General features: G+C 35.2%; 1 protein-coding gene across 4 annotated transcripts in view; it reads right to left on the bottom strand.

The window, feature by feature from the left end:
• Positions 1-541, bottom strand: part of LOC121728593 (vascular endothelial growth factor receptor 1) — a 34,139-nt gene extending 33,598 nt beyond the window's left edge. For 3 of the 4 annotated variants that reach the window (XM_042116765.1, XM_042116764.1, XM_042116766.1), the window contains exon 1: positions 67-541. In XM_042116765.1, the coding sequence (XP_041972699.1) occupies positions 67-145 (79 nt within the window). In that variant the 5' untranslated portion in view covers positions 146-541. The remainder of the gene's footprint in view (positions 1-66) is intronic. The other variant, XM_042116768.1, reaches the window with a different exon arrangement.
• Between the last annotated feature and the right edge of the window lie 14,834 nt (positions 542-15,375).

Genomic DNA, 15,375 nt, shown 5'->3' with positions numbered 1-15,375 from the left:
TTTAGTAGAGAATCGTGCGAAGGAAAACCACTTTTTGCATTGTTAATAAAGTAATTGAAATCAAACCTCCTGTAGCGTGGAACGGGTGTAAAACTAAAAGCCCAGCTGTGAGGACTTGTAAATGCCAAATCCTCATGGGGAACATTTTGGTTGGTTCCCTTGGAATCCAACTTTAATAGCGTCGCACTAATTTTAAAACAACAATCATCGTTTTACATCATATAAACTTAGACTTCGTCTAACTTTAGAACTAATCGACGATATCCGAGACCGTATACTTTCCGTTCAATCTCAGAGACGAACACTTTAAAACCTTTTCAACACTGAGTCACTTCGAGCGAACACTTTGTGATATTTGTTGTGATTTGTTTTCACATCCATTTCACATTTTGACGGTGCACAAATTCGTCGCGTGGTATTGCGTATGGTGGTTTATTTAGGTCACAAACAAGTTTAGAAACTATAGAGTTGGGCGAGTGGAAGCGATGACGCGGCCGCCTCGCGCCAGTTACTGTGTTCGTTTGCCCTATACGTTGTCGGTTGTACGTTCCACTCGCTCGCCAGTCGCCATGGAGCGATCACACGCTAGATATAAGATAACACCATATCTGCCGTACAACTAAACAATTGAACCCACAGACCTCTAAAACGACATTCAATGTAAATGAATACTATGACTTAGTGCTCGCATATGTGGTAGTCGTGTATTACGCATGTACAATGTATGTGAGGAGGTATCATCTTGATTGTAGTATCTAAATAGCGTGGGAACAATTATGGACAAAATATAGACAAACTGTAGACAACTGTTTTGTGGGAAATTGTAAAATCAGTCGTAAGTGGATAGTTGAAATAAATAAGTAAAATAATAGCATGAAACTGAATTTCTACTATATACATGGAAAATTAGAAACTATTTGCAGAGAATATCAATAACATGGTGTATTTCATACTTTTATCAATGTTTATTAATACTTTAAGAGTTAAATTGCAGGTGAATAAAATATTATCCCTAAATTACAATTTGATTAAAGGTCGCGTGTATCGTCACACTCCACCCTCGAAAAATAATTTTGTTATTTATGAATAAATTAATATCCCACCAAAAACATTTCTTGTAGAATGTCGCCGAGACGACCACATAAGGTGTCATATAAACCTCCATCCCCCTCTTTTGGGGGTTGGGGGGCGAAAGTTATAATTTTATGAATTTATTTTCGGTTGTATACTAAACATAGATTACAAACCAAATTTCAGCTCTCTGTAACTTCAGGAAGTAGTCAAAGATTTTGATCATCATCAGTTGTCAGTGTGTCAGTGACGAAATCGATGTATGATGTATAAAAAAAACGACGAAACAATTCGAGAAAAGATAGGCAGTAGTGCTATTGCGCTTCGCTTGGCTAGTTTTGTCGGGGGCACGACCGTGCCCCCAGATGTTTGTTTACGCTTTGTTCCTCGTTTTATACCAGTGTGTGACTTCTGGATACGCACGTAAAACGAAGTTAAAACTATAAAATTAATATGTATTATGCTTTTAAATTTAATTAACAGTGGATTGTGTCATGAATAGATTGTAAATATTAAAAATAGTATGTACGTATCAATATACTACATATAATTGTTTACAAAATGATATTATTAAATGTGACTTATTCTTATATAAAGGTTTTACGTTACATAAAACACCTCATAACAATGAATAAACAAATAAGTATTTAGTAAAGTCATAAAAACTAAAAGCACCAAAGCTTTACTGTAACAATGTAACATCTCTTTAACAAAGTGCGTAATAAGATAAACCAGATCTTCTAAAACTGTGAGACACGACGCCCTGGGACATCGAAGCCTCTATCCAGGGGGTCTCATAATGGTATCCCTGATGAAATGACATTCGCAGCAACATTCGAACTCATAGAAACATTATTTGACTGCTTACTAGTGTAATTTCTTTTTAAGAGAGGGTACAGACCTCCCCTAAAGTCCTCTACTCCTCCCTATCCAACGCAGCCAGTCTGGCTCTTATTTTGTATAGCTCAATAAAACTATTAACTGCGTGAATTTTGAAGCTCCGATTATTTATTATTATCATTAACAAAAAACAGCAATAGCGATAATCATTAATTATCATTAATAGTAACTTATCAATTAACATACAGCAGACAGTATTATTACATACAGACTACTCTTGTGCGCATGTACGTTTATTTTTCCATCTTAGAACTTTACTCTCTGTAAAAGATCTGTAACTTATTTGGCTGGTGTATGAATTCGTTAACAATAAAATATAATTCCTTAGGGTGTCGCAGTTGTAAAAGATTGGAAAACTCTGCTCTAACCATAAGTTTTCCTTAACCTCCCTTTTTACTTAAACTTATATAATAAAGTTTTAATTACGCAGGGTAATAAATTTTCATTACTTGCGAGTTTACACAGAGGTTTATATCCCGTGTGCATCTTATGTAGAATATGAAAATTTATTATGACCCTTAACCCCGTTTTTTTTTTTATTAAATAAGGGGGCAAACGAGCAAACGGGTCACCTTATGGTAAGCAACTACCGTCACCCATGGACACTCGCAACATCAGAAGAGCTGCAGGTGCGTTGCCGGCCTATTAAGAGGGAATACGCTCTTTTCTTGAAGGTTTGCAGGTCGTATAGGTCCGGAAATACTGCTGGTGACAGTTCGCTCCAGAGTTTTACAGTGCGCGGCAGAAAGTTACTCTAACTAACACAACCTCAATAATATAATATTAACTTGCTGTTTAACCTGCAACACGATGTCTTAAAATTAAAGGGTTTTTATTTGCTGATGTCAGTGCTGTTTACAAACAACATTATGCGTTTTAATGAAAATGTAACAAATAACCTTATATAATACCTGATTGTAAATAATATTCCTGATTAGGATGCTACATTTTATTTTATATTCACTTACTTATGGAACAACATTTAGTACAGTAAAAAAATTATATTATATAAATCAAAAAGGTGGAAAGCAACATGCTTTATGAAAATTAAAAGCAAAATCTTAATCAAAAAATTTTAGTGCCTCAAAATTATATTTTCGTCTTTTTTCCCAAAACTTTATTTAAGTTTTACTCGAATTAACCCGGTGTTAGAATTCATTCAGAAGAGATATTGTTTAACATTTAAGTTCAATTTAAATGTTATTGCGTAATTTATGGACGGACCCGAAATTCTATTGATGTGTGTTTTGGAGTAAATATTACTGCAATGTTTTCACACTAAAGGCAGCACCAGCATAACATTTTAGGGTGGGTTCCACCAGAGTCGTAGTTATAGTTAAGGTAAAGGTTATCGTCAAATATGGCGTTCATTATGGACTTTTACTCGGACTTTTTTAATGACAGTTCATTTGACATTTTGTTATGGTTAAAGTTATAGTTAAGTAAGTTCGTGCAACCCACCCTTAAGCAACCCACCCTTAAAGTTTTGTTCAACGTTTGACAAACTTTCTGTATATTCTGTGTGCAACATGTCGGCTTTTGGTCGGAAGCACTCTCTGCTAATTGGTGCTCTCCTCGGGAGCAAAATAATTTTGATTTTGTTAGTCAGCGGGACTAACAAAATCAAAATTATTTTGACATTGTCACCGATGATTAACAAAGTTATCGATTTTAACCATAAAGTTAATATACCTAGCGCTAGTTATATTATTAACTTTATGATTTTAACCAAGCGTAAATATCACGATTTATATTTTATACCCCTTTTATCGTGGTAGATAATGCAATCTGAAATATAAATACACTCAGACAATTTGATACGGCATCTCAAACACGAATTATCTGAATTTCTGTTTGGATAGATAAAGCATAGATAAGATTACACAGTTCGGATTCGTAATTATTTTTAGTACGGCTATAGAGCAAACATTGCAGTGCAGTGTATTTCCCGCTGAGAAAATTTTCTTCTTCGTTTTTTATTGACGTATACCGTAGATGTAGTTTATATTTTATCGAGGATTTTTTATGGTATAAGCATTAAGTAGATTGAATATAATAATATCAAAATAATATTGTCCTACGCATAAATTTCGTAAGTCTTGTGCCTAATGCAGAGGTTTTTCTTTGTGAAACAACAGCCGTTATCTGCTCTTTAGTTTATTCTTTCTACTACATATTATTTCATTTGTTACAGAATGTTCAATAATAAATAAGTGGTGATTATCTATTTACAACAACACTTAGGATTGTTATCCAATTTGATAATTACAAGTAGTTTGAACTAAATTGGAGGAATAATATTTTATAGTTTATACCGTAAAGCTGGTACCTACTACCTTTTTTTTTTGTTGCGCAGGGGAAACCCATCATGGGTGCCCCGCCCCGGGTTGGGGATGTGCCTCAGTTAAAAGCTGAAGCACCCTGGGGGTATGTGGGACTCTTACCCACTAAAATCACCTGCGGTTTGCCTTCAGCCGTATACGGAGGGATGTCCTGGATCTGTCTAACACAGGACTCCCTCCCACTCCTCCCACGAGCGGCCGGTCTACCTCAAACGGGACCGGACTTCCACCAAAGTTAGGGAACGCTTAGGCACTAAAGCTGGTACTACCTAGTTTAATGTCAATTATGGTTAAATCATCTTCATCAGTGCCGCCGAGATCATATTTACACCCTGTATACAATAAACTCAATATTAAAACAAACTTAAAATTGTTCAGTATAAGTTATTGCTTTTACACTAATTCCTCTAGAAATATTTTAAGTTGCCTTCTAAAAATTACATAGCACTCAAAAGCTTATTTTTTCCTTGACCTTTAAACCTAAAATTACGAGCGTAGTGCGTCAAATGCTATAATTACATATTTATGTGCTAAGTAAAACTTTAAAGAATAGATTTATGACAAGTACGAAGGATCGGAAGAAGTCGGTACGAAAGTTAATGTTTAGAGAACTGCAATAAAAGTTTTTCTAGCGATCAAAAAATGTATTACTGACTATAATATTATAAAAATGGTTTCTTCATGATAAAATATAGTATTATAATTTATGATAAAATATAGTATTATTATATATTATATCTCATTTCATCCCGTTTCTATGAGAGCTTTAGCTTTAGTTGTCATCGAAATCGGGACTCTATGCAGTGCCGTAAATAGGGCGGTGCCACCGGTGCCCAGGCACAGGGCGTAGACTCTGGAGGGCGCAAGAATGGCCAGACCAGGCAGACTCTTATTCTTTCGAATTGCTCCCGATAAGTAGGTATTAAAAAAAACTACAGCCGAACATATTATAAACTTCTGCTTTTAAAGCCAGTTAAAAAACAAGGGTGCAGTTATAAGCTCGCACAGGGTGTAAAAAAGGCTATTTACGGCACTGACTCTATGCAACATTACATAAAATTAGAACGTTACCGAGCTATACAGAGTGTAACAAAACTGAGTGATAATACCTTAGGGTGTGTACGTGTTCCTTGTAAAGAGTTCACTGTGAAAATAGCAGCGCTGAAAGACCTTTTTTTAATTTTCTTAACTTTTGTATGAGCAAGCGCCCCAGCAGCGTCACGAGTTTCCCCATACAAAAGTGAAAAAAGTTTTTAATTTATTAATATTAAGTATACACTTAATTTTATCCTGATTCATACAGATAATGCTTTAGTTAGACGCACAAACGGGAAAGGAAAACTTCGTATGAAAAACTGCATATTTAAACAGGCTAGTAAACATATGTTCGAAGATATAATTTCCAACCATATACATTATACAAGTGAATATGGTTTCTGTAATTCCTGATACTGAGTCTGTCGCTTAACGTATTTAAAATGAAGTAGTTTTGCTATTTGTAGCAGAGAGAAGGCAATATAGTATTTAGTTATGATAATAAATATAGTTTTATTCACAAATGCCAATGCAAAAGTTTTACGCGCAGCAAAAAACCCCATATAGACAGGGTTCCCTAGAACATTTTTTTTTATTACTATAAAGCAATTTTTTTGCGAGTATCTTCATTTTGATAAGACGAATAACATTTTTATTTGCGTAAAATCTCGAAAGCTAACAGAGATAGAAAAGATTCCATACTTTGATTTGATGGTCCTAAAATATGGATTGTTCTTTTTGTACTCTTAAATTATATAACTATTAACCTATTAATATACAAAAAATCAGCTGGAAAGGGTTTCGTAGTCAAACAAGTTTTGTTGGTACTATTACCTGTTTTTATACAGGTCTAAAAATTCCTGTAATTTCACTAACAATTAAATCACCTAATAATTGTAACACGTTAATTCCACAAATTGGTCTAAATGACAATTGTTGGGCTGTGGCATTGAGGTGGCCTTGACTCGTCGCGTGCCCACAGCGCCCTGTGCCTGCTCAAATGTCACGAGCACTGTAACTTTTATCGAATTTAATTTTATCGCGTTAAAAATTTACACTGTACGAGTATTGCATCCAGCGTTGCCAGACGTCCCGATTTTGGCGGAAGTCCCGATTTTTAAATCAATATTAAATGTGCCGCGCGGGACAGGGGCCGTACCACGAAACCGTTTTGAGACTCAAACAATCGTACGAGAATGCCGCGTCCTACTCTAACAAAAGAGAAATGACGTTGTTAGAGCAGGACGCGGCATTCTCAGCCGATTGAGTCACAAAACGGTTTCGTAGTAGGCTCGAACGTACGTGCAGCTGTGTGATAACTGATCAGAAAGAAAGCTGAGTGTAGAAAAATGTAGATAAGAGGGTGGGAGATAAAGGGGTGGCTTTTCTATGGCTACTCTTGCAATTTATTGTCACGTAATCGTAATTTTAAGTCAAATAAAATGCAAAAAAACCGAAAACTTTTGATTTTATACATTTTTTACTATGTCCCGCTTTTGACGGAAGAATGTCATAAAGTTCCAAAGTTCCAACTTGGCACAAAAAATTCAGCAACGCTGATTGCATCCGAAGTTATTTCACCTCTGACAAGGCTTTAATAACAACGATTTTTGCGATTTTTTTACGGAGCACTTTTCTTATTCCCGAACTTTCGGCTATTTTCAGCTACTGTGGTTATGGGCGGAGTGTAGCAGATATAATATAGAAAGCGCTTCAGAGTTGTTGTGTTCTCAGATATTATTATATTTATTTTTAACTTTGATTTTGTGGAACTTTTGTGACGATAATTCGTTATCGTCGTTAATATAAGCTTAGGTATATAATATATTATTTGCAAGTTCTGAAGTCAGTTCGAGAATAATACTCATTATTTGTGCTAATTTCAAGCAAAGCGTAGATTATATCGTTTGATAAAACACCATAGTTTATTATTTTAGGTACAAACTACCTAAAATAACAAACTATGGCGCGACTCAGTTAACGACTTACTTCGTTAACTGTTATGTAGGGGCGATTTACGGCTGATAATAAAATAGCTTTGAAAAATCATTTCTAAACCAGCGACACAATTGGCGGGGGGTAACAAATCTCTATAAATTAATATTAGTATTTCCTGCGAACTTTACAAATGGGCACATTATCTTTAACTTGATGCTGAATTACAAAAATTATGTTAACTTAAACTTACTCCATTTCATTAAAGTTAAAACTTTAAACTATATACAATATAGTTCATCTGTGACATGACCGAATCTAGTTTCGATCGGTACCACGATCGAAATGTTCTACTATGAATAAGAATTTACTGCCTTCCTTTTTAAAAGCTTTTATTTAACTTGCTCTGTATGTATGTAAGTATGTATGTTCGGGTGAAATCTTGGAACTCAATTTTGGAGTAGATTTGTTTAACCGATCGAGCTGAAATTTTGCAGGCACGTTTAGTTTGGATGACAATACATGATATTCTATGTGACATCACTCTAAATCCAATATGGCCGACCATCCAAGATGGCGAAATAGTTATTTTCTATGCAGTTCTACAATATGGATATTAAATGAAAGGGCTTTTTGAGAGTAACTCGAAAACGAATGTAATGTCATAATATTCTATGTGACATCACTCTAAATCCAATATGGCCGACCATCCAAGATGGCGAAACAGTTATTTTCTATGCAGTTCTACAATATGGATATTAAATGAAAGGGCTTTTTGAGAGTAACTCGAAAACGAATGTACCTAATGTCATACTACATCCAATATGGCGGCTCATCCAAGATAGAGGTCGGGTCGGCTCGGGTCGGGTCGGGTCGGATCGGGTCGGGTCGGGTCGGGTCGGGTCGGGTCGTGTCGTGTCGTGTCGTGTCTTGTCAAGCCAAAACCATTCGGGCATTAGAAAATGTCTGGTTGAATCCGGTCATTTTTGTTAAGTGATATTTAATTTTTAGTCGTAAAATTAAGTACGATTTCTTAAAGACTTAATAAAAAAGGAGACCTAAGAAATCTAGTCAGAGGTTTAACTAAAAAACAAAAAATAAATTAAAGGCAAAAAACTTTTTGAAAAAAAGCTTTTATTTAAATACTTTAAAAAGAAGAAAATATATTTCCCCTTAAAAATTCTAACTAATAAGTTATAACCTCAATATATTATACAATTTGCATGTTAATAAAAGCTTGTCGCGTGATTAAAAAATCTCTCAATATTTAATTACTATCATAAAATTTAAAATATAATATCAGTTTACTCAGTTAAATTGGCACTTACTAGTTTATTATTTACTAATCACGCGACAAGCTTTTATTAACATGCAAATTGTATAATATATTGAGGTTATAGAGGAAATTTATTTTCTTCTTTTTAAAGTATTTAAATAAAAGCTTTTTTTCAAAACGTTTTTTGCCTATAATTTATATTATTTTGGATACAACAACACTAACATTGTTGTGTCACCTTATTCCAATAAAAATCAAACTATTTATTCGTTTTATCCTGAGTATTTATTTTAAATAATTGAGAGTTTCACCATAAATAAAAATGTTATGACAACAGACCCATGCACATGAACGTAAGTTTAGTGTATGTAAAAAATGTCTCTACATAATAATAAGTAGGATGAGTGAGTGTACCATACTGGGGATTTAAGAAGCGATAAACTTAGTTATTATCTGTGGAATAACAAGTTAATGGGCAGTTAGAGTCCTGATAAGCCCTGTGTAAATGGCACACATGCTGGGGGCAAACATTAATTTCATTCGTAGGGTGAACAGCGGGGCGCGGGGGAGTATTGCGTCACTCAACAAAGCGGGGTGTCGCGCGTCTGTCTACTTCATTACCTACTGAACTTCTTATTTTTCAAACAACATTTAGCACGTCAATGTGTTCCATTGACGTCACTCGTCAGCAACAGAAAATTTAAATTAAGATTCCATTTGGTATGCACTCCAAACTCAGATATATAAAAGAAAATACCATAATAAAAGTAATATTGGTATAAAACTATAAGGAAGAGTAAGTGTGCCAAAAATATCTGGTCTACAAAATGTGACCCGAATACATGCATACTTTACGCATGTATTTGGTACAGATTTTGTGTAAATAATAATTAATAAATATAGAAGTGACAATTAATGTCAACGGCTTTATTTCGTTTTGAGTGGTGTTTCGTTGCTATTGCCATATATTTTAATGTGCGAAGAGGAACCAAATTGAAAACGGTTGAAGTATTTATAGTTACGTTTCCTTAGTTTTTATTATTCGTAGTACAACACATTTCAGTCCGGGGAAAGACAAAGGACAGTTTTGGCGAAAAGTGACACCTAAATTATTCCGCGCGATGAATTGCTGCGCAGCAAAGATGCATACAACATCAGCTACGTCCACACTGTGCCTTTTTTGTTCATCAAGGGCATGCGTTATAGCGCAGTCAACAGCGCACGTGAGGCATGCCCGCGACGCATGCGCTCTAACCGTATCCAAAACATTTGCTTTGTTCTTTTTTTCTGGAATTTCTTATGACCAAATAAGCTGCACATATTCCACCCAGTAAAATGTTCTCGTCGCACATCTTACAAAGCTGACAGACGCTGCAAATAAACGAAAATGACAATGTTGGCGTTGCGTTCGTTCACGGATTCAATTGTAGCATTGAATGCGCCAAAACGAAAGTTGAATGAAAGAATATGACGAAAATTGAAGATGAAAGTGCATGGTGTGGACATAGCTTTTTGGTGATAAATACTAGCATTGGGACATCACGTTATCCTCCTATCGTACCACGTGCGTGTCTCAGGGTGCGTGACTATCCTCGATATAACAATACAGGTTAACGTATAAAATGTAGGTTGAATTCGTTAAACCATTGTTTATTTTAACGAAAATACATTTTTTGGTATTTTCCTAAAAGAATCTTTCAGCTTTCAAAATCCAAACGCTACAAAAAATAATTATTAATGACTGTTGTTATTAATAAATAATAATAATTTTTAGTGTGGGTGTGGAATGTTTGAAAGAATTATAACTTTTTCACGTGGAAAACTATTTTACGGAGATTGATTAAAAGGCAAAAGCTTGGTAGGATATTTCTATATTGGTAGAGCATAGGCCAAATTTACTTAAAATACACAGTATAATATTTGTGCGGGAAGAGCCACGGGAGAAAGCCAGTAGCTACATAATTAATCTGATGTATCACTTTCACGTAGCTAAATGAGATAATGGAAATTGATGATCTGTTGCCGCTATACCGCTGTTACACAATTAATTTGTTCCATCTTCTCACTTATAGCCTCGCTAAATTCACTGTATATAGGACAACTGTGTAGGGCTGCATTCATACCAAACCGCCGATTGTAAGCAGACTCATGTCAGTCCTGAGTCCTGACTCCTGGGTCCATAAATAAAATATTATGTTTGACATTTTTAAACTTAAGTATTTTTTAAAAGCTTTTATTTAACTTGCTCTGTATGTATGTATGTATGTTCGGGTGAAATCTTGCAACTCAATTTTGAAGTAGATAGATTTAACCGATTGAGCTAAAATTTTGCATACACGTTTAGTTTTTATTATTATTAAAAATAGTTTTAACTCGTATTTTTAGAGTTCCGTACCCAAAGGGTAAAAAGGGGACCCTATTACTGAGACTTCGATGTCCGTCCATCTGTCTCCAGGCTGTATCTCAAGAACCTGAAGAACCGCTATAGCTAAACCTCTGAAATTTTCGCAGATCATGTATTTCTGTTGCCGCTATAACAACAAATACTAAAAATAAAACAAAATTAATATCCCTTAGATATTATTTTATTATATATTATACTATAAACGTGATTATTTTGGCCTTTTTGCTAGTAATCAATAATAGCAATAGGTAAGGCAATTTAAATTTTCACAAAAACCTTAGTTTTATGTGTACTTTAATAATTATTAATAATATTAAACTAAAATAAACATTGAAGGGGGGCTCCTATACTAAAAACACAATTTTTGGCCTATTTTTAGTCTATACGGTCTATATCCGGTACGGATAACGGAACACTTCGTGTGCATCTCCAACTCGCACTTGGCCGATTATTTATAAATTAATAATTATTACTTCAATATTATTTTGTATGTTTTCACATATTACTAAATTTTACTTATGCAAGCCTATTTGCGTCCTGGCTTTTCTAACTTCAAACCTGGTTTCTAGAATTGGAGGTTGGCAACCCTAGTTGTTAACAAAAATGGGAATAATATTAAGAATAACGAATGGTTCCATATTATAATATGGAATGATTCCATATAATATGGAATAATTGCCGTCGACCACAATAATTGTGGTGGACGGCGTTTCGCTTTGGCGCGTAGTTGTAGCGGGCGACAGCTGGCAGTTTGGTGTGGAAGCAGCCTAAAAGAAAATTTATGTGTTTATCATTTTATACGCGGTATTTTCGTTTTATGATATTATTAAATGTATAGTTATGACAGTGAAAATTAATAAAGAATAGTTTTGTTAATTTTTTTAACATAAATAACTTTTAAACTGATCACTTCTTGTTTTCTTTGCGTAAATTATTATTCACGTTGAAATAAAATTAGAATTCATAACTATTATACATTTGATAGAGTCATAGCCGTAAATACTAATTTACTTTTAGAAGAACATTAGTTACTTATACTCCTTATTTCTTTCTGTTATTTTAAACTCTGTTACCAGAGTCATAGCTCCTAGTTTCTACTAGACAAGAAAACAATCTGCCAATTTATAAATGGACCTTGTACAAATGGTAATTGCGGGCATAGCGCTGATGTCACACTGTAGTGTGTGGCAAATACTACTTTGGAATAGGTACGGTCAAATAATAAACTGAACAAAAATTTGAACGTTGACCACCTTAGGGCCAGGCCACAACACTACGTTGCGGCGTCGTATCGCAAAAGCAACATCGCACTTAAATGAGATGCGATGTCGCAACGCAAAAATTTCATATAGTATTGCACTCTTTACATCGGAAATTTTCACTATGCGTTCTGCGGCGTCGTAGATTTATACGATGCGTCATGCGATGCCGCAACGCAGTGTTGTGGCCTGGCCCATAGCACTCCTTACATCGGAAATTTTCACGATGCGTTCTGCGGCGTCGTAAATTTGTACGATGCGATGCCGCAACGCAGTGTTGTGGCCTTGCCCATAGCACTCCTTACATCGAAAATTGTCACGATGCGTTCTGCGGCGGATGGCTCAATGCAGTGTTGTAGCCTGGTCCTTAATTACGAGGTTAATACATGACATTAAATTGGCAGCGGAATAGAAACCTACGTTGAGGATTGTAGTATCAGAAAAATTGATTCATGGGCAGGCAATAGGCATATAAGCAATTGAACCTTCGTACTTTACTTTTTGTAAAGCTCGGCCGACTTAATCTCGACTAACATTGACATGATAACTCGACCAAATAATGTAGGTCCGTAATCCGCCTACGTATCAATTTCGTTCATAGTACAATTACATCAAAAAAACTACGATGAACTTACGAAAAACTGAACTGAACAATTATAGTTGACTGAAGAAACAATACTTAAGACAACTTGATGTTTTTTATCGAATGACAATTCAGAATCATAAAGTCTGAAATGTTGACTGCGGCAGTCTCAGTCCACCGTCTAGCCATCTGCTTATTAGTCAGCCTTCCTCCATAAAGAGATCTAAACAAAGATAAAATTAACTAGTACAGTTCAAGCAATTCAGTTCACACCTTTATTACGTCAGAATGTAAAGGTGTTTCAATTTACGTCAGAGCGACGTATGCCACCCATATGTGTCCCATATTGGTCCCATATAAAGCTCTGACAATCACGAGAGCTTCAGTTTATAGAATTTCTCCTGTGTTTCATTTTGACCGTATTGTAAACAATATCAGTATTAGGCAGTAGGATACAATGCTAAAAGTTTGAATGTCATGTATAAGTCGAATTTCAGAGAAAGAACTAAATGTAAGTTTTTAAAAAATATGGGGTATTTTACTGAGGTTTTATTAACATGTAAATAAGTAATGAAAGATAGCACTATCAGAGGAAATTTTCAAAAGGCCGATAAAAAACCGGTTAGTCTTAGGACCCCAAGGATTTTATACTCAATTTTGGTCCTCTGTCTATTTAATAGCTTTTCCCCTTTTTACGATCACAATTATTATCACAACTATTTTCAATGCCGGCCTCTGGTTCTATCATCATGTGTACAAAAAATATGTCCACGTTTTAAGAGTCGCAGATAAATGCTTTATTATTAAAAACAATTCACATTTTTATTGATAAAATTCTATGAAAATAGCGTATCAGTCTTCTCATGACAGTGGCATGTTGTGCGGCGTGGGCGCGGGCGGTTCATTACCCATTTATCCACATAAGTGATACTGGCTTCCTGCTGGAACACTGGCCAAGTACGAGGAAGAACAATGAGCTAAGGGTTCCGTATAAAACGGGAAGAAAATCATTACATTATTCCGATCCAGTAATCCAATCCAGCGCTGCAACTCCAACGAGCACTGGAATGCACTAATGCAAATTTGAGGATCTCTGTGGCTCAAGGTTAAGAGTGTGTGGCAGCTACAGATTTTTCCCTGTTCTGAGGTGGCATGAGGTGGCAGCTCAAGCCGGGTGTCGCGGGTTCGAATCCCGCCGACGGAATAAAAAGTTTTCAATGTTCCTGGAACATGAATGTGTATTAAATATGTGTATGATATATTAAAAATCTTAAATATATTATGTATAGTACTTATAAAAGTATTCAATATATTTGCGTTGTGACACAAGTCCTTCAGGTCAGGTACTTAGCACGGGGCCAGACTGAATGACGCGGTGTGAAGCGTCCATGGATAAAAAAAAAAGTGCAATCCAGTGCATCCAGTGCCCGTTTACACTTGAACACAATAAAATCACCCCTAGCGTTAAAAAAATATCTCGGAGGATTTTAATAACTGTAAACAGTCTTATAGAAATATTTAAAATGGATAGAATTCCTGAATGGATAAATGATTTGAGTTCTGACTCAGTTGGCCGTTTTACCCTTTGGGTATGGAACGCTAAATATTAAAACACTTATCTTGAAAAACATCCGTTCCGATTGTGCCGTGTACAAAATATATTGTTTGTGTCGCTCATTTGTCGCAACTAACAATAATTAATTTACTTACCATGTTAGTCCTTAATGCAATGTAATTTTTCCTTAACATTTCCTTTATAAATAATACCTTTATTTATGCATTTATTTGAAATGATTTATAATATATTATATAGTGTAGTTAGTTAAATGTATCATTTTTAGAGTTCCGTACTCAAAGGGCAAAAACGGTACCCTATATCAATAATAGACAACTTAAAATTTTCACAAAATCTTTAATTATATTATGTGTACCTACTTTAATAATTAAATTTTAATGAAATAAAAATTTATACTGAGTCTTCCATGCAAAAAGCCCAATTTTTGCTCTGTAACAGTACGGAACCCTTCGTGCGCGAGTCCAAGTCGCACTTGGCAATTTTTTTAATTGACAAGCATTATAGTGTTTAGGTATAGCAATAATCGACTAAGAGCTGACGACCAAATCGGTCATGTGGCTTCAGCTGTATTGAAACTCAGATAGCTACTTCCCTGAACAACCTTTTCTGATAATCTGCGTGCTGGCAGGCCAGGGCCGTAGCTAGGGGGGGGGCATAGTGGGGCAATGCCCTACCTTAAAATCACAATGCCCTACCTTAAAAATACCAATAATCGGCCAAGTGCGAGTCGGACCCGCGCACGAAGGGTTATACCGCGCACGTACCGTTATAGAGCAAAAATAGTATGGGATCTAACTACCTAACCCTTAATTTTTTTTATTATTTATTAAATTACATATATTATTAAGTCCTTTGTGAAAATTTCAAGTGCCTACCTGTTGTCATCATTGATAGTTAAGCAAAAAATGTTAGAAAAATCACGTTTGTTGTATGGGAGCCCTCCTTAAATATTTAATTTATTTTGTTTTTAGTATTTGTTGTTATAGCGGCAACA

Source organism: Aricia agestis, chromosome 7 (assembly GCF_905147365.1).
Source record: "Aricia agestis chromosome 7, ilAriAges1.1, whole genome shotgun sequence".
NCBI lineage: Eukaryota > Metazoa > Arthropoda > Insecta > Lepidoptera > Lycaenidae > Aricia > Aricia agestis.
This window is presented reverse-complemented; position numbering and strand designations above follow the sequence as displayed.